An 18,667-nucleotide genomic window follows, 5' to 3' on the forward strand; every position below is an offset into this window, starting at 1 on the left:
TTATCTTATTTAGCTTTTTATTTTGTTTAATATACTGTGTGTAAAAAAGATGGAGACAAAAATAGTTTTCTGAGCTATGAAAAAAATTAAGTTATTACAGGCACATTTACTGTTTCATTCTAGAAACATCTGTTTCACAGGTTGAACATTCAGCAGCTGTGTGTTTTTAAAAAACATTCTTTAACCTTGGGAAATTAAGCTTTTTCCTTTGGGGCAGAGGTTGGTTCATGAAGTTAGGGTGGTTATGCAAATTACAGTGAATTATTCTGTGATAATTCATGCACACTTGCATCATGGGTGCAGCTTCTCCACTGGTGGCTCTGGGTCACCTTGGTCCTCCATGGGCAGCAGGTCTCCAGGGGCCTGAGGCTGTGAGGCAGTGGGTGAGTGTGAGGCCCAACGGGACGGCGGGCGACGATTTGCTGGTCTCTCGGGTCTGGAGAAGCAGGGCTCTAGGGAAGGGGCGAGTGCTGAACAAGGGAGTCCCTTGAGAGCAGGGAAAAGCAAAGAGTATTACTCAGAGCAGCAGCTTCTCTGGGTGTTACTCCCCCCAAACAAACCTCTTAGTAGATGGAAGTGAAATGCAACTTTGAAAATTAGTTACTTTCTGCTCATGAAGAACTTGAAATGACAGGTCAATCAGCCAACAACTTCACACAAACTACCACTGAATACACTGACTGAAAGATAGCAAATTAGAATCAACTTATAGCCAAGACTTTGATATGGTCCTGTTTCCATGCATAGCTCCTTCAGAGTAGGGTGACAACTATGTAAGTCGAATCCAAAGGCCACATCATCATATTCCAATCCAGTGGCTCTAGTAATTAGGTGACCGGGCACAGCGCTGCAAGGTCAGGCTTCCTGTTGCTGGGTCTGTTGGGTCCATAAGAATCTTTGAGTCTATCCAGTTGTCTTAGCACAGACTCAGTCTAAATGAACTCGTCTACTGTTTACTTCACACAGACTGGTAATAGGGTAAACAAACTCCTACCACAAGGAAAAAAATGCCACATGCAGAAATTTAAATTTGGGTCTAGAGTTCTTTAATGACTATTCACTGGATTGGCATTTATAAAAATGTTGCCAGAGTCTCTTGTGACTTTGTGACAGGCCTCCTACACATTCTAAAAACTGGTCAACAAACATGCAATCCAGCGTGATTCACCTATGCTGCTATTTTTCTAGGGTTTCTGGCACTTGTTTTTCAGTAATGTTGAGCTACTTGTCTGCATGTTACAAAACAAGGACATCCAAACATGGAACTTGCTGGCACACAGAAATGTAAAGAAACAAAAGGAAAACAATGAATTATCCACAGTGGACCTGTCTGCTCAAATGATACCCAAACAACCAGAAGCTAAGATGGAAAACCACTGCAATGGAAGGCAGATGACGAGTGAAGATAGAATAAGGACACTCCCCACCCCACTCAGTGAGTGAATTCTGCGTTGAAGAATGTGAAGAGATGTGATATGCAATGGAAAAGATCAGCCAGTGGAGAGTGAAGTATGGAGAGAAACACAACAGCTGAGTCGAGTCCCACAGCAATGAGACAACGTGGGGGAGGCACAAAGGAGACCAGTGATAACAGGAGGCCTGAGGGCAGCAGGTGGCCCACAGTGTGGGACTCCTGCAAGAGCCATGGAGTGGTCAGCAGAAAAAGAACATCGGCATTTTAGACTACTTCCCAAGGGCTCCAGGCCACTTTTATGGATGGCATTTAATGGTAAAGGGGGCGAAGCCTCAGTTAGGAAAACTTATGCCAATGGTATCATGACAAGAAATTCCTCTCCAGGTAAAACCACATCAATGGGAACAATGCTGAGCTACATATGAACTCTGGTCAGCCTGTGTCCTTCCCTCACTTCAAAAAGGGACAAAGGGCTTGGGAGATCTATTGTTCTGAGACCTGCTGACAGAGCTTATCACTGTGGTGTGAAACCTACAGGAGGTGACAGAATGAACACTCTGCTCTTGTGTCTCTACTCCCATTCATGTCAGAGAGGGGCGTGTGCATGGTAAGGCTGCAGCCCCTGTTGATGTGAAGTGCTGTTGAGTCTGTTCTGACTCCTAGCAACTCTATATAGGAGCAGCTGGTGGGTTTGAACTGCCAACCTTATAGTTAGCAGTCCAATGCTTAGCGTATAGCACCACACCAGAACCCCTAAAGCTACTACTGCTGTAGGTATATTAAGTGGATACAGCTGCAGCCCTGCCTCCCATCTGGCTGACGCTGAGTAAGAATGGGCTTTATACTAGAAACATTGACCTTCCTCTTCATTGGCATCTCCTGGTAGATTCCAATAGGAAACAGCTATCTTGTATGACCATAATTCCTCAGAGTGGATTCTTTTATAGTAACACATCAGCACACACAGGCAATCAGTGCTGTCTTTTTCCCGAGAAACCACCGTGGTGGTCTCTGCAGGCCTCCATTCTGGGGTCCAACATCCTTAAGAGAGCCTCCCTTCTATGTGAGTTTTTATGGGGCACATCTTTTGTGTTTGAAAGCAGACTATAACTGGATTTGTACTTAACGGGTCATATTAAGAGTGTATGAGGTGTGTGGGTAACAATATCCTTGAATCAGAACAAAGTTATGCATTTCTTAATGTGCTTTGATTCAGATTCGGAAAGCAAATTCTAAGAGAAGTCTCTATAAACAATTGGGTCAGGGATGGCTTTCTTGTTTACTTATTCACTCAATAGGAACTTATTGAGCACTGACTATGTCATCTATGGTGATCATTTGAAGGACATGATACATGTAGATTTACTCCTTCTGGTATGTTTGTTGAGCTTGGGAAGCTTTCTTCACATAGGCATACCCCACAGAACTGGGCACATTCACTCCAAGGCAGTGTGGAAAGTCCTGTGCAGCTCTCATTACAGCATGAAGAGCACATACATGTGGCAGACAGACTGCGAGACTGGGGTTCTGAAAGAATCTTGGCTCAGTGACTCCCCTCAGTCAAGACTGAGCTAGCCCTGGCCCCTGACCAGCCAGTATTTCTGCACTCTCCTGAAAACATAACAGAGGCAGAAATCTCAGTGGACCCAGGAGCTAAAACTCAGTACACCCTCAGCATTTTTCTTCCCATTGAGTCGTCAACACTGGAGTGGGGGGCAGTGGGAGTTTTTAGGCTTGCCAATCGGTCCCCATAAATGAGCCGCCCATGTGGGACTCTTGGTGTGACAGGACAGGTGGTCTCTGTGGGAGCAGCAATCTACCTCAGATGACTCACCAACCACAGTGACACAAAATGGCCTCTCCAGACAGTTTGGAAACAAAGAAGAAATCACTTACAGCACGAGGCAGGCAGGCTAGAGTCCCCAGGGGGCAGTTAGTAAGACAGTATGGTTCTGGACAGAACAGAGAGAGAAAAGAAAATCAAGTAGGTTGGAAAGTTTTCTTTCTTTTTTTTTTTTTTAAGGAGAACAGAGTAAATGTTTTATAGTCAGCAAGCCCAATGGCTAAGGAGAGTTCCTCTCAGAAGAACCTCACAGAATTGGGCACATTCCCTCCAAGGCAGAGCAGAGAGTACAGTGTCAGGCAGTCAAGGGCTTCCAATCTGTCATCAATTCAGAGCTAAGAAATAACCAAGATACAACATGCACCACTTTAACAGGCATCCCCTCCGTCTGCCATCTTCTCCTACGGCCCTTCAGTTGCTCATCATCCTTTAACATTTCAAGTATCTTTTGGAGAATGACAAGATGGAAATCGAGTGACTATTGTATTTGAAGCAGGCCATGAAATAGTCTGGTTTGCTTGGTCACAGTGATCAAGCTATTATGACTCATGCTAAAGAGCTCTGGTAGCGTAGTGGTTATGAATCAGGCTGCTAACCTCAGGGTTCAGCAGTTAGAAACTACCAGTTGTTCCGTGGGAGACAGATGAGGTTTTCTGCTCCCATAGATTTACAGCCTCAGATCACTATGTACAGGATCACTATCAGTGGGAACCGACTCCATGGCACATAACCACCACCACCACTAGTGTTTCATTTTCAGATTGCACATTTTCTCATGCAGCTTCTGTCTGCATTGTGGAATCGATGCACTTGTTTCAAGAGAAAAGGAGGAGTTAATTGCATAGATGTAAGGATAGAATAAGGTAAGAAAGGTGGATTTTCTATTTCCTCTTGTTCATTATTTCTAGTGCAGGGATGGCTCCACATAACCCCTACATACATAGACATACCTGAGATAGCCTTTAGGGAAAGATCCCATAGCAGATTGCTGAGTGGATTGAGAATGAGAATGAAAATCCAGAACTGTTATAAACTTATGAAATGGAGGAAAGGGATCTCCAATAGGTCTTATATTTTCATTCAAACCAGGGACAATTCCATTGGAAAATCTAGAACAAGCGAGATTCCAGCAACAGGGGGAAAGTCCTGTGATGCTGCCCACTGTTAGTGCTTCCCGTAGGTCTGAGCCCTGAGATGGGTCAATGATCCCACCAATCACCTCTCTTGGTGGCAAGCACACTGAGTGAGAAGAAAATCAAAACACACTTTACCAAGGACCAAAGGGGAGCACAGATCTGTAATGATAGAACCATCTCATGGCCTAGTGCAGCAATTCAGTCATTCAACTATTTTCTTTACACATTGTCAGGTACTGCTGGGGACATTCACTGTAGTAACTCAAAGCAAGTTTTTTGTTTCTAAAAATTAATTTCAATTTATTTTCTAATATAAACGCACACTACAGACACAGCCAAGTTAATACTTTTGGGCAAAGCCTCAATCTCAACAGATTTCTGCAGAGCCCAAGGAGGGCATGCTGTTTCCACACCTTCTACAGCAGCGAGGCACTTACCTGTGGGTCTGGAGAGATGGGAGGACAGAACTTACAGAGGACACCATTTGTCACCTGAAAATATGCAACCAGCAATATTTGTTCTCCTCAGAACAATAAACAACTTTGTCACAGAGTACCATACCTAGGCCATGTAGGGCACACAAATAGTATAAGTAGTTTTCTGGAAGGCTGGGAATGGTTTAGGAGACTTGGACAGTGAAGAGAAGGCACTGTGGAGGCGTGACCATGAAAGCTGGGAGCCATACTTCTGGCCTGGAGGTAAGCGCTAGACTAAATAAGGATGGGAGGAGTTAGAATTTTGGCATTCTTGAGATCTCCAAAAAAGGTCATGGAAATTATCCCAGGATCCTGGGGTATTCTGTTTGCTAGAGTTTTGCAAGAAAAATTCTCCAAAGAAGAATTCTAGATTATTTCAAAGACTAGTCTTCAAGGCCCATATTCAAGTGCATAAGTCATTTGTGGGAGCCACATATATGTCCTCTGGAATCTCACAGAAATTTCTAAGAGAACTATAATAAATGTATAATTTAAAAAATACAGGGAAATAGCTGTAAAATTTAATGTAACAATAATAAAACAGGATACACTAATCTGCACATGATGTGCCTTTTGGGTGTATGTTCACATATTCATACTTTTTAAATGTAGTAATGTGATGTCATAAACTTTAAAATATCTCATAATTAGCATATGTAAAAATATCTTTGCCTATAAGAAGAAAAGAAATTATCACAATCATGAAATAATCAGAAGTTCCTGGTCATAATAACTACAAAATAAAACTTTTGAATTTCTTGAATCTATGTTTATACAATGCAAACTCCTTTAGATATATACGTGCTTCAATTTTTAATCATTAAGAGCAACACTCTAAAATAGAGACTGTAGAGATAGTCATTTTTTATTATTTGTCTAAAACAAATCATTATTCACTCTAGACACTGAATAAGTAACTACTAGAATGTTTAATGAGTGCATATGACAATTATAAGAAAATCTCATTTGCTGTCTTTTTGATTACTTACAATTATCTTTACCCTAAATTTCTTCAAATAGAGTTAGGATTCTTGTATGGTACTTTGTATAACCTCATTGCTTTTTACTTGAAATCTATTTACCTAGGAAGTGAAAGTGATTCACTTGATGACTCAGTACTTCTTATTTTGATTATTTCTGGAACAGTCTCTGGATCTGCATCATAACCATGTGACTTAACTGAAAAGTTTTTCAAAGTACCTTAAAATACTTTGAAGTAAGTGCAATAAAATAAATAAATAAATATGATGTTGTTGTTGTTATGTGCCATGGAGTCAGTTCCAACTCATAGCAACCCTGGATGAAGTTTCCAAGGAATGGCTAATAGGCTTGAATGGGCAACCTTGTTGTTAGCAGTCCAGTGCTTATCCTATAGCTTCACACCAGATTTCTCTATATATACATAGTGGTGTGGCACTGGGCCATGAAGTGGGTCTGAAGTGCAAGACTGGTAGTTTAAACTCACCAGTTGCTCCTCGGAAACCCTACACAGGGTCACTCGGAAACCCTACACAGGGTCACTATGAGTAGGAACCAACTCGATGGCACTTAATATGTATGTATGTGTGTGTGTGTGTACAATTAGAGATAAAAATGTATAGAAATGTGACTAATTGGGGAAGATCCTAGATCTTTGAGGAGCAGGAGTTTATAACAGACATATATAAGGTTAAATGGGAACCATCAGCAGAGCAATGTAGCTTAATGATGCTTCAGAAAGATTCTTGTTTTTGTGCACAGAAAAGTTAGTAGGGTTAGGTAAAGAGTGGACTCAAAGATTCCAAAGTTGCAAATCTTAAAGTACTTGTTTGGATTCCACTGACACCTGTTGACCTTGAGATGAGGGAAAGAAGACGACAGACTGGCTAGTCTGAAATTTAGGGAGATGTGTGAATTCCCGAGCCCATGGCACTGATATAGCCACTGGGGGCTAGAGCTGAGAGTGAAGCAGCCAGCTGGTCTAAAGTGTGGGGAGGCATGTGTGAACTCCCAAACTTGCAGACAGAATCCATTAGATAACTTGGATGGTTAGCTGACTAGAACTCAACCAGATGAAAATCAAGGAGTTTGACACTGTGAGCAAGTGTAAGTTGCTACAATTTGATGCACTGGACCTTTGCCTATGGATGCAGTTGCTAAAAATTCCAACAGAAATGTAAGGATTCTTCATATCAAGAATAAAGTTTCCTCAATACACTGGGTTGACAGGGACAGGAAATTTAGACATATGCTATCAAAAGTGCGGGGCACCTCAGAAACCCAATACAGGGTCACTGAGTCGGAACCGACTCGAAGGCACTTAACAACCATAAAGGCACGAAATGGTTGGCATGTAAGCTTTCATGAGTATGCTCAGTTTCAGAATGAGGTGGGTAAGGTAGAATTTCCACTGAATAGTTTTCCTCTTTTCCAGATGGATCTGGTGAAAGGGAATGAAGGATGATGGTGATAGGGTTCAACTGTGAGTTCAACTGTGTCACAACTGTAACTGTCGAAGCTATGTAACTAGAAGGGGGGAGTAGTTAATCTTTCATTTCAGGAACAAAAGATCCCAGGACCATCAAAAAGGAAGAGCATGAGTAGAGTGTGAGATCTTACCCAGAAAAGTGGTGACAGTAGAGACAGTAGCAGAAGCAATGGCACAGAGAGAGTAGCTGAGGACTCTAGGCCCACGGACTGAGAAAGGCTGTGTGCCTGTGGTCTGGAGGTTGGACAATTAAATTAACATATTATATATATATTTTTTTGTATGTGCACACCAGATATATTTCTTTGTTGATTTGTGAAAAATAAGACTTAATAGGGAAGCCAGAGGGTAGAAGTAGGACAATTGTTGGTACAGGGAAGGAAGTGTAATTATGTAGATAACACAAAACGTATGACTGGTCGCAAGTTAAGCTGATGATCTCGTCTGTTTACCTTTACTCAATTCACTATCAAAGTTTTAAAAAAACAACTATAAAAACAAAACAATCAAGTAGCCAGTTGGGGAGGACATCAATAAAAAAGATGATGGACTGTGTGTATGAAGACCCCAGAAATGCTGAGCTCCCTACAGGAGTTTCTCAGGGTAGGAATGTTCATGAATGTATGCACCCATATGTACACAGAGACAGTCAAATGCTGGGCTACAAGTTGGCCTACAGAAAGCCACTCAGAGATATGCAAAGAGATGTAACTGTTGATATTGTGAAGACATTTTTTTAAATACAAATTTCTCTTCAAGCAAAGTGTAGATTATCTTATTATTTAAATTTAGTAAGTAAGGCACTTCCACAAATTTAACTGTAAACTTGATATGATTTAAAATGGACTGGGGCTCTGGAAAGAAAGGGTGATTATTTTCTTCTAAAGGTCTGTTTGGGTGTAGGGAGATACTGAATCCATTCAGCAAGGGATGGTGGAAAGTTTGAGAGAGGCTCTTGATGCTCACTGCAGGTGGTATTGATAAGAACTAAGAGTGTCAGTGCCAGTATCTCAGAGACCTGGAGAAACACTGAAATAGTCAGGTGTGATCAAAAACTCAAAGCGCATCATTAAAAATGCATTTGGACACTACAGGCTCTTCTTAATCATGCAAGAATGAGCAAGCTGATTAGATAAGAGAAACATGAATTGGTCCAGTATACAAAATATGAACTGACCCAACATCATCTGGAAAGGGGAAATGCAAAAAGTTGAATGGCAGTAATGGCAAGACAAGCCTGAAGTGGTTTATTCATTGAATTCTTTTTTGAATTGCAGGCAAGAGATCACATTTTGAAGACTGTCTACATATGCTTGACTGAGGTAAAGGGCTACTGCTCTAGCAAAGAGCCCCAGAAGGAAGTGATGAGAGATGAACCAAGTCAAGTGTCTAGGTTCATGGGAATGCAGTGAATATCCATATATCCATTTAGGCACCGTGGAAATATAAATGCAGTCTGTGCTCAAAAGATGCGTCCAGTCCAGCAGGAGAAATAATAATTCTTTAAACTTTGCAAGGAAATTTGATAAAGCTTACAGAAAGCAAATAAGTACAGAGATGTGAATGTTAAGGGTAATCAGCATTCAGAAATTTCCTGTAGAAATTTCAATATGTAAAGTGGTCATTTGAAGAGTGAACTACATAGGAAAGGGCACAGAGTTAGGAAAGGACAAACTGTCTCTTCAAACTCTTCTTGAACTCATGAAGCAGAAAAGATGGAGGGCAGTAAGGCAAGGGAGGTAGACTGGGGTCCCATTATAGAAACCTAGAATAGTTTGCTAAGAAATGAGGGGAGCCACTGAAGGTTTTTGAGTATGGAACAAAAATAATTAGAGCAAGCTTTTAATGAGATGACTTGGGCAACTGTGTGAGTCAGACCGGAATGGAAAAGTCAGAGATAGAAAAAAGAACAATCAGGAGGTTACTGCAAAACTCCAAGCAAGAAGAAAAGAAGCTAAGAGTAAGGAGAGCAATAGCAGACATGGAGAAGAGTAGAGTGGGTAGGAGGGTCATTAACGTGTGTGGGCAAGGGGTGCAAATAGCCAGGGTTTGACCTGGAAAGACAGCTGGACAAGTGGATCTGGGGAGCGAGGAGCTGGGTAAAATACATATCAAGTTATCCAGACAATTAACATTAGGTGTTTGGGGTGACCAACCTGAGAACCAGCAAAGGAAATGAAGAAAATGTGTTTTTTTAACTTGCTTAGATTGACTAATGATAGGACTTTTTGAAGAAGGGCAAAGGAGCACCTCTTAATGACACACAGCATGTACAGCTGGACTGAGCAGGGGCTAGTTCTACCCTAGCTGCTGCTATCTTTGATTTCCAGTATATGTGTCAAGACCTGATATCTGTTGGCTGAACAGGCAAGTCAGCTCTGTCGGCAAGGGCTAACTAGCAGAGAGTACACTAAGTGCTAAGGAAGATAAAACATGTGACCTAAAGTTAGGCTGTTGTGCTTAAAATAATAAAATCACTAATGGACTGGAGTAGAATCCCTCACCTCCAGAACTCATATTGGAGAACACATACCAGGAATTGATGGTCTGACTGTGTAACAGAAAGGAAGCAGGGAGTCTGTACCATTTCCAAGAAATCGGATTCTCTACTGGAGGAAGAGCTGAAGAGGTTGAGCTGCTGCCCATCATATAAGGTCACACACCACCAACATGATTTTACGACAAGCACGCACTCATTTATAGGCAGGTTGTTTAGAACTGACATATGTTTTCAGAGAAATAATATCCTCTGTTTTGGTGACATTATTTGACCACGTTCAACACAGACCTTATGGATTACTATGAATCATATGAAATTAACATCAGGTCGCTGGCAACTGCACGTCACCTAATCTATTCTAGATGCAAACTCTACTTTGTGCTCAATGATGGAAACCTAACCACCATTTGTACCCCTGTGGGAAAATGTGGGCTATAGAGTGGACTGGATGACACAGGACAAATACCTTCCTCCACTCCTTGCCCACAAAACCCATGACTACAGGGATCACGGCTAGAAAGGAGCAGGGGTAGCAGAGGAAGCGTATTTCTCCTCCTGGTCCTCACCATCAGTTGGAATTGTCAAGCATCGACAGGCTCTGGGGTCTGCTTTCCCAAGGGCTCACTTGTTCCCTGGTGGGGAGTTTGCTTATCTAGGCTATTGATGAGCCAGGGTTCACGGTCAAGTGCACATTTGGGATCAATCACTAAACAGACCAACAGAGAGAATGTGTCTTTTCACTGTTTCACGAATGTGAGGGTAGCGTCCTCAGAGCTGTCACCACCAGCACTGAAATGGGAATTTTTAAAAAATGTAGTCTGGTAGAAATAAATACACAAGAGGGCTTCAAAAAGTTGGTGGAGAAATTCCATTACCTCTTGATTCTGTTTTCCACAAACTTTTTGAATATGTCGATATGTATCAGAACAGAAGCCTAGGTTGACTGCTTTGTGAATCGTAGTAATTATATTGCATTAAGGCAGATTTTTCGTTATCATTGTTTGCTTCATCTGTGGATATTGCTAGGGGGATCTGTGGATACAAAGTGGTAGTCTGATCTGTGACATGTCAGTTTGTCATTCTGTACTTGACCCAGCACTGGAATCCACTGCTCTTCCTGTGGTTCCTGATGAGAGATGTGCTCATTCCTAGGCTGCCCAAACTTTCAGCTTACCTCACATTCTGTCATCTGTCAAGGTTTGTAGCATCCAGGAAACCTGACACAATTCTAACCTACTTTTTTTCACCACACACACTCCAACACACATATTTCTAGGACACACATTCATACAAAAAGAGGGCAAGTTAGGATCACAAATCAAAAGCCTCATAAAAAGAGCATCAGTCCTGTAGACCAGAGGACAGACCTGAATCAAACCACATCCTCTATGATTTTCTGAGGACAATGAAATGACATTTTCTTTGAAAAATAGCTCAGGGTTATTTTTCTGCTTGTTCCATTCTTCCACAAACCCAACACCCCATAGCTCACAACCTGCTACGGACTATGATTCCCGAAATCAAATAAGCATGTACAACCCAGCTTCAAACATGGCCACATTTAAGTGAAGTCGACAGGGTTAGGGTGGGAACATTCAGTACTCATTACCTCGATGGACCCTGGTTCAGCTTTGCCCATCTCCCCTGTGTGGCCATCACTGTTCAGACTTGGGGGGCTGTGGGCGGCCTGTCTCCTCTCCTCCTTTAAGGCATGCTCCAGCAACTTCTTATTGAGGATTCGAGCGGCATTCTCTGTGAGTGTGTGGCCAGGGGGAGCGGATAGGTCCTGCCTCACTGGCGTACTCTCTCCCCCTTCTTCCCTGAATGTCTCTGTTCCAACACCAAGAGGGCTGGGTGACTGCCCCCGGGAGCTGGTGCCAGTTTCCTGGCCCACATCTGGTCGGGGCTCCACTGAGCGGGACTGGTTTCCAGCCCGCACCCCCTTTTGGAAGGGGTCCTGTGCCAGGGGGCTGTGGTCAATGATGTTGAAGAGACTGGAGAGGCCATCATTGATGGTCGTGTGTACAGGGCTCTCCCTTGTGGTGGTGGAGCGGGCCCAGGCTGACTCGCTACAGCCCTTTTGGGGTGTCCCTGCCGAGGTCCTGTTATTTGGCTGGTCAGTTTTGGGGAGGGGCTTTCTCTGCAGCTTGGGGGAGCCATATTTGGGGGAGCAGCATGTGCGTTCAAACTTGGCCTGCACCTTCTCGATGGCAGGTGCCACCTGCCTGCTCCTCAGAGTGCGGGAAGGTGAGGACACAGGTGTGGTGCCACCCCCGGCCTTGGGTGTGAGACACCTGTGAGGGCTGCTGGTGACACCCCCACGCAGGGCTTCAGTCTGCAGGCCGACACTCAGGGTCTGGGTGGTCTGTGTCCCAGTTGTCCGGGACCCATTGGTCTGGCAGGCAGTGTCCTTGACCTGAGGCTCTGCTGGGCAGATGGTACTCCTGACGGAGAAGGCCACCTCCTTCATGTCATCACTCATGTTCTTGGACATCTCCAGGCTGTGCAGGGGGGAGGCAAATCCCAGGGAGGTGCAGATGGGGCCCTCGAGAGAGCAGAGCCTGCCATCCCTGTAGTCCCGGGGAAGTCTGGGCAAGTCATAAGGCCACCTGCCAAATACATGCTCTGCTGGCTTCCCCTTGGCTTCCCCTATGCCTCCTCTGGCTCTGCCTGTGGGGAATGGGAACTCAGGGTCCCCTGGACTCTGCTCCTCATTGCCCAGGGCTGTGACCACACTCTCGAACCTGCGCACGGCAGGTGGGCTGTGAAGCACGCGCATGCCTGACCTCTCTGCTACCACATGGCTGCGCAGCGGCTGCTTCGGGCAGTGCTCAGGGTGGGTCATAGTGTCCGTGGTCATGGTGACACTAGTGGTGAGGTACCATGAAGAGTCTGGTAACGGATCCACTGCAACGTCGGCCCCAGCCTGCCCCACTTCAGTCCTGTCTGCCCAAGGGTCTGGGGGTCTCCTCAGTCCCACTCCAGTGTGTTCCCTGGGAGGGCTGTAGTCCCAGGCCTTGTTGTTGAACTCCTCGATGTACTTGAGGTCATCAGGAGATAAGGGAGGGGTGATGTCCTCTTTGCTGCCCATGGAAGGCAGCCCCTGATCAGGTAGGAAGGGAGAGATGTCCATCAGACGCTGGAACTCAGACATGGAGGTCACAGACACAGCCCTGTGGAAAGGGGAGACAGAATGAGCAGCCGGCAGGGTTTCAAACCCTTCCCCCAGTCTCACCCACCAATGAAGACCACACAATTGTGGCCCCCAACACACGCAGCACACCCTTGTATAACATTATCCTAGGGAGTCAGCCTACCTACACCATTTGCTGGCATCTGAGAATACACTCTAGCTGCCTGATGCTCTTCCACTCATGAGCTGACCTACAGATGTTGCACGAACTTTCAGTGGTCCTGGAATTGTTCCTGAAGCCTTGCACTGGTCAGATTTGACCATCATCGGCTCTCAACTGAGGAATTATGGAGGAGAGGGACTGGCAGTAGTAAGAGGCCAAACCTTTCCCCACCCGTGGAACAGCTTCGTGCTTAGTCTACTGAGACTCCAGGAAGAGGAAAACACTGGGATTTGGCTGTGATCTGGGGTCCCCACCAACTAATGAGAGGGTCATTGCTGCTATGACTATGAACCTGCTAGTTCCAGGCACTGTTTCAAATACTCAAGGTCCAACTCTATGACTTTCCCCATTCCAGCCTTATCCTTTGTTGGCTTAAGGATAAGCCAATGAACAGTTGGGATCAACAGACTGCGAAGACCCAAATGGAAGATGGGGAAGGAGACAAATGAAGAAGCAATCCAATTGACAAATAACTTCCAATCTTATTCTCTAAATAAATCCACTTGGCCCTTTCCTAATCTCACCAAAGGGGTGTAGCTCTCCCCTTCCTTCTCTGCTATCTTCTTTACAGCCAAATGTTCTTTTTGCTTTTTCTCCTCTTTTTAATTAGATGAGAGAAAAGCTCCCTCAGATACATGAACACTGTGGAAAGGTGAAGGTAGGTGGGCTAAAAAGACAGCCAGTTTTGATAAGTTGCTGTCTGCTGTCTTTGGATAAGACATACCAGCACTTTCATTCCATGTATTTCAATTTGACATGAATTTCCTGACAGCTTCCTCTGCACCCAGGAGACACTGTGAGACACCGAACACTCAAAGCTGTTGAGATAAGGAGGTTGCTGGGGTGCTTAGACCTCTTGTCAATCTATCCAGGACAAAAGGAGGTGTCTCAGAAGGAAGCTTGGGGGCTGGCTGTGCCAAGCACTAGAACTTCTCTGGCCTGAATCATCTGCTGGGATAGGTGGACTAGATTTTTATAGGCTATATTCACAGTCCGTTGATCCCCACAGAAGCTTTTATACCCAGGGTCCTATACCAATGCAGCCTTGCTAGGAGGCCCCAGGCTGAGTGCTTGAGCCCCATGAACAATGTGGGGCCAGAACTGGGGTCCTGCTGGAGCACACTCACGTACTCTGTGGACTGTCTCACAAAATCAGCCACTGCATCTGGGCAGCTGAGGGGTGCGGTCAGTCAAGTGGCCTATGGTTACTACCATGGGGTAAAACAGCAGGCTGAAAGTGACATTGTAAAGCATTCCAGTTATTTCTCACTAGACGCAAAATCAGTAGTATTTTTGTTCGTTAGAGATGATCTATAAGCTGTACAAAGACCCACGGAATAACAGAAAAGTAGCCATGGAAGGAAACAGAAGGGATGGGTATATTTGTCACTAACTTTTGAGTTTTCAGCAAACATTTCTCCTCTTCTTGTCACTGGTCAAGGCATGGAGTTGCTCAAATAATGGGTTTCCAGAACGCTGTTCACTCAGAGGCTGTAAGTGCTCTATAGACCCTGAAACCCAGGGCTTGTCCACATTTTTTGGATTTGGCTCACTGAATGCCACCTTTGCCCTTGTCATATCTACTCTCTGAGGGACATGAGTGGCATCTCAGTGACAGGAGAGCTCAGATCACCACAGTGGACCAGAGATGAAGTGAACAGAGAAGGGAGTGGCATCTACTTTAGCAGCGGCGACAGCAAAGCAAAACAACTACATGGATGCAAGGGATATTTGAAAAATGCACAGGCACTCACATGTGCAGAGAAGGAAGAATGGAGGACACACCCCAAACTATCAGGAGTGAGCAGGGAAAGGGGTTATAGGAGGACACCGTCACTTTTCTACTTTGAACATTCTGATCCTGTTTAAAACAAAAAGGAGCTACAGAAAACTTCTTTGACATTACCAAACACCTTGAGGTAATGAGTTGTTGGATCTAGGGGCTCAGGACCATAATCTCAAGGGATACCTAAGGGAACAGGCATAGTACAGTTCCCAAAGACAATGTTCTACATCCTACTTTGATGGGAAGTGACTGGATCGTAATGCTCATGAGCTGCCATCTAAGGTGCAGCTATTAGTTTCTCCATGTGCGGAGGAAATGAGTGATAAGAATTGAAGACACTTGGAATCAATTAGTTCAATGGACTTGGATACATGAGACATCAGTCTTCACAAGTCTAAGGCTAGAAGAACGAGATGGTGCCGAGCTATCACTACCAAGTGTTCTGAAAGGTGTCCCATTAGAAGATCCCAGCTAGAGTGGGTGACAATGTGGAACAAAATTCAAGATTTCAATATAAAAGACTGGCTTACTGGTCAGAAAGATACTGGAGGAACCCAAGACTATGGCACTCAGCTACCCTTAAGGTCTGGAATGGAACACAGTCTTGTGGCCTAATTTTCAGCCATGTGGTAGACAGGCAACAAGGGAGTGGTGTTAACAACATTAGTTAGGAATGCTCACCATGGAATGGTCAACATTTCAAGATCAAAAGGGCAGCATTTACCTAAGGACAAAGTTCAGAAGGACTGGGAAGGAGGGTGGGATTGAAATAAGAACACAGGGGGATGTGGCGTAACATGGAGGGGATTGAAATCATGAAGATGAAACAATGGATATGATTTGATGAATGTAAAACTGATGATCTGCTCTATAAATCTTCACTCAATTCACAATAAAAAGTTTTTTTAAAAAGTACCTAATGAAGAGGGAACACAGAAGTGGTAATTTCTTGGGTGGTAAAAGCAGTGCTGCTGTAGGATAAGCATTAGACTGCTAACCTCAAGGTCAGTGGTTCAAGCCCACCAGGGACACCTTGGAAACCCTATTCAGGGTCTCTATGAGTCAGAACCAACTTAATGGCACTTAACAAAAACAATTAACCCTTGGATTCCCTGAGTGCTGCAAGTGGTTAACACCCTAGGCTGCTAAATGAGAAGTCGGAGTCCACCCAAAGGAACTCCGGCAGAAAGGCTTGGGGATCGACTTCTGAAGAAGCAGCCAGGGAAAACCCTGTGGGACACACTGAGGTTGCTGAGTCAGAACTGACTCGACAAGAACTGTTTGTACGCAATTATCTTTAAAAATATGCCCTCATTTGAGACACTGACATGGACACAGCTATGAGAAGAAGGAAAACCAGGGGTGTGTAAAAGGCTTGGTTCTAGAACCTGGGAACATGAAGATAGCCCTGTACTGTCTGCAAATGAGCAGAGACAACCAAAGCTTGAAGGATGGAAGTGTGAGCTGACAATGTAGGTGCTGAGCGCACAATGAGATCTGAGACAGTGGTAGTTCATAAGATAACCAAGGACAAGGAGACCTGAAAATGGCAAATTGTCCAAAGAAGAAATTTCTTATAGTGGAAATGGCACATATATAGAGTAAAGAAAAAATAGAACTAGAGAAAATTAAACTGGGAGGGGACAAGTGGGTATATAACTAACATCAAAGACATATTTTCTTCAAAGATTACTGCCAGGAAATAGTTTAATAAGTCCCTTCTATTAAAAAAAGGAAATATACCACAAAGTATTCCTTAGTATATACACCCAAGTAAAACTGTAAGGGCCTCATCGTCGAACTAAGACATCTGACAAACATGGCACACCTGGTATTTTCATTGTCAATAGTCAGTACCACATCTGTGAAATTAATAATAATAAAGCAATTACTTACAAGTCCGACTGTAAGTCATTTTGAACAGTATTACAATCGACTGCATCAACAAGAGATTTTAAAACAAAGAGATTTTAACTTCAGTAGTCTACGATTATTTTCATCAACCTGACTTACCTTTGAAGATTTCCTTTGTGGTTTTCTTCTTCCTATAAAGAAGAAATAGTAAGTTTATCTGAATCAGTTGATTTTGGTTATCATGGAGCCTTGAATGTGTTTAAATGATTTGTTTTGCTTTGTTTGCTGTCCTATGAAAATACCAACTAAAATGTACACTGAGGATAAGTTTTGGCCAAGAGTGCTACTACCGCTAAGCCCTTTGAAGTACACTAATAAAACCATGAATCCATAGCCTGATGACAGGGTTGTAGCTTCAGTAGTCAAGGGAGGTGCTCAAATGACTGAGAAGAACTGGTTATAAACTTTAGTCATGAAAGAAGTTGGCCCTTCTATATGCTTCTTCAAAAGACCTAGGAACTATATGAAGTCCAAATCCAACTTTTGTAACTATCAGAGTGTAAGTATGTGTGAGTGTGTTTGTCAGGAGGGATGGGAGAAGGGAAGGATGAAGGAAGGTGGGTGATCCTTGACCCAAGTCTTGCTACAGAAGTTGGTGTGACACGCTTAGACTTGAGCAAACACTTCCATATAGACATGGAGATGAAGCTGCAATGACTTTCCTTTAAGACAAAGAGTGGCAGCTAGTCCATGTGCAAAAGAACTAAGCAGGACCTATACTTCACATGAATCAGCTGGTAGGTCTGAACCACTGACCTTGTAGTGAGCTTATTGCTTATCCTACAGTGCCACACCAGGACTCCTATTATCCATTAAGGAAATGCAAATCAAAACTACAATGAGATACTCTCTGATTCCCACTAGACTGGCTATAGTAAAAGATTAGGAAATACAATAAAAATTGGCAAAGAACATGTTGGTGAACATGTGGAGAAACTGGAACCCACATTTACTGATGATGGGAACATAATATCATCTAGCCACTATGTTAAACAGGTAAGTGGCTCCCTCAAAAAGTTGAACATATAATTACCATATGACTTAGCAATCCCAATTCTGAGTATCTATCCCCCCAAAAAACAGAAGCAGGAATGCAAACAGAAACCCGTATACCAATGTTCATTGAAGCACTATTCATGATAGCCAAATGTAGACACCACCTAAATGTCCATCAACAAATGAATGGATATATACAATATGGTGTGTATGCACAATGATTATTACACAGCTATAATTAATAAGGAGCTCTGGTAGTGTAGTGGTTATGAATCGGACTGCGAGCCACAAGGTCAGCAGTTTGAAACTACCAGCTGCTCCGCGGGAGAAAGATGAGGCTTACTGCTCCTGTAAAGATTTACAGCCTCAGAAACCCTGTACAGGGTCACTATGAGTCAGAACCGACTCCACGGCACATAACATAATTAGAAATGAAGTCTTGATACATGCTACAACATGGATGAACCTTGAGAGCATTACAACGAATGAAACAAATCAGTTACAAAAGGGCAAATGCTGTATGATCTCACTAAGGAAAAAGGCAAATGTATAGAGACCAAGAGGAGCCCTGGTACCATTGTGGGTTACATGTTGGGCTGTTAACCTCAAGGTCAGCAGTTCAAGTCTATAGTTGCTCCTCAGGAGAAAGATGAGGCTTTCTGCTTCTTTATAGATTTTGGAGTCCTGGTATGGTGCTGTGGGATAATGCACTGGGGTGACAGGTTGGTTTGAACTGTAAAGTCGGCGGTTCAAGCTTACCAGTAGCTCCTCGGAACCAA

At 43.6% G+C, this 18,667-nt stretch overlaps 1 protein-coding gene across 1 annotated transcript in view; it reads right to left on the reverse strand.

Annotated features, from left to right (window-relative positions):
* Positions 1-3,327: 3,327 nt before the first annotated feature.
* Positions 3,328-18,667, reverse strand: part of SOGA2 (SOGA family member 2) — a 183,060-nt gene continuing 167,720 nt past the window's right edge. Inside the window, exons 12-14 of the mRNA XM_006868701.1 lie at positions 16,992-17,023; positions 11,446-13,009; positions 3,328-3,366 (exon numbers count right to left, since the gene is read on the reverse strand). Of these exons, the coding sequence (XP_006868763.1) occupies positions 3,328-3,366; positions 11,446-13,009; positions 16,992-17,023 (1,635 nt within the window). The remainder of the gene's footprint in view (positions 3,367-11,445; positions 13,010-16,991; positions 17,024-18,667) is intronic.

This window comes from Chrysochloris asiatica, unplaced genomic scaffold (assembly GCF_000296735.1).
Source record: "Chrysochloris asiatica unplaced genomic scaffold, ChrAsi1.0 scaffold00122, whole genome shotgun sequence".
Classification (NCBI taxonomy): Eukaryota; Metazoa; Chordata; class Mammalia; order Afrosoricida; family Chrysochloridae; genus Chrysochloris; species Chrysochloris asiatica.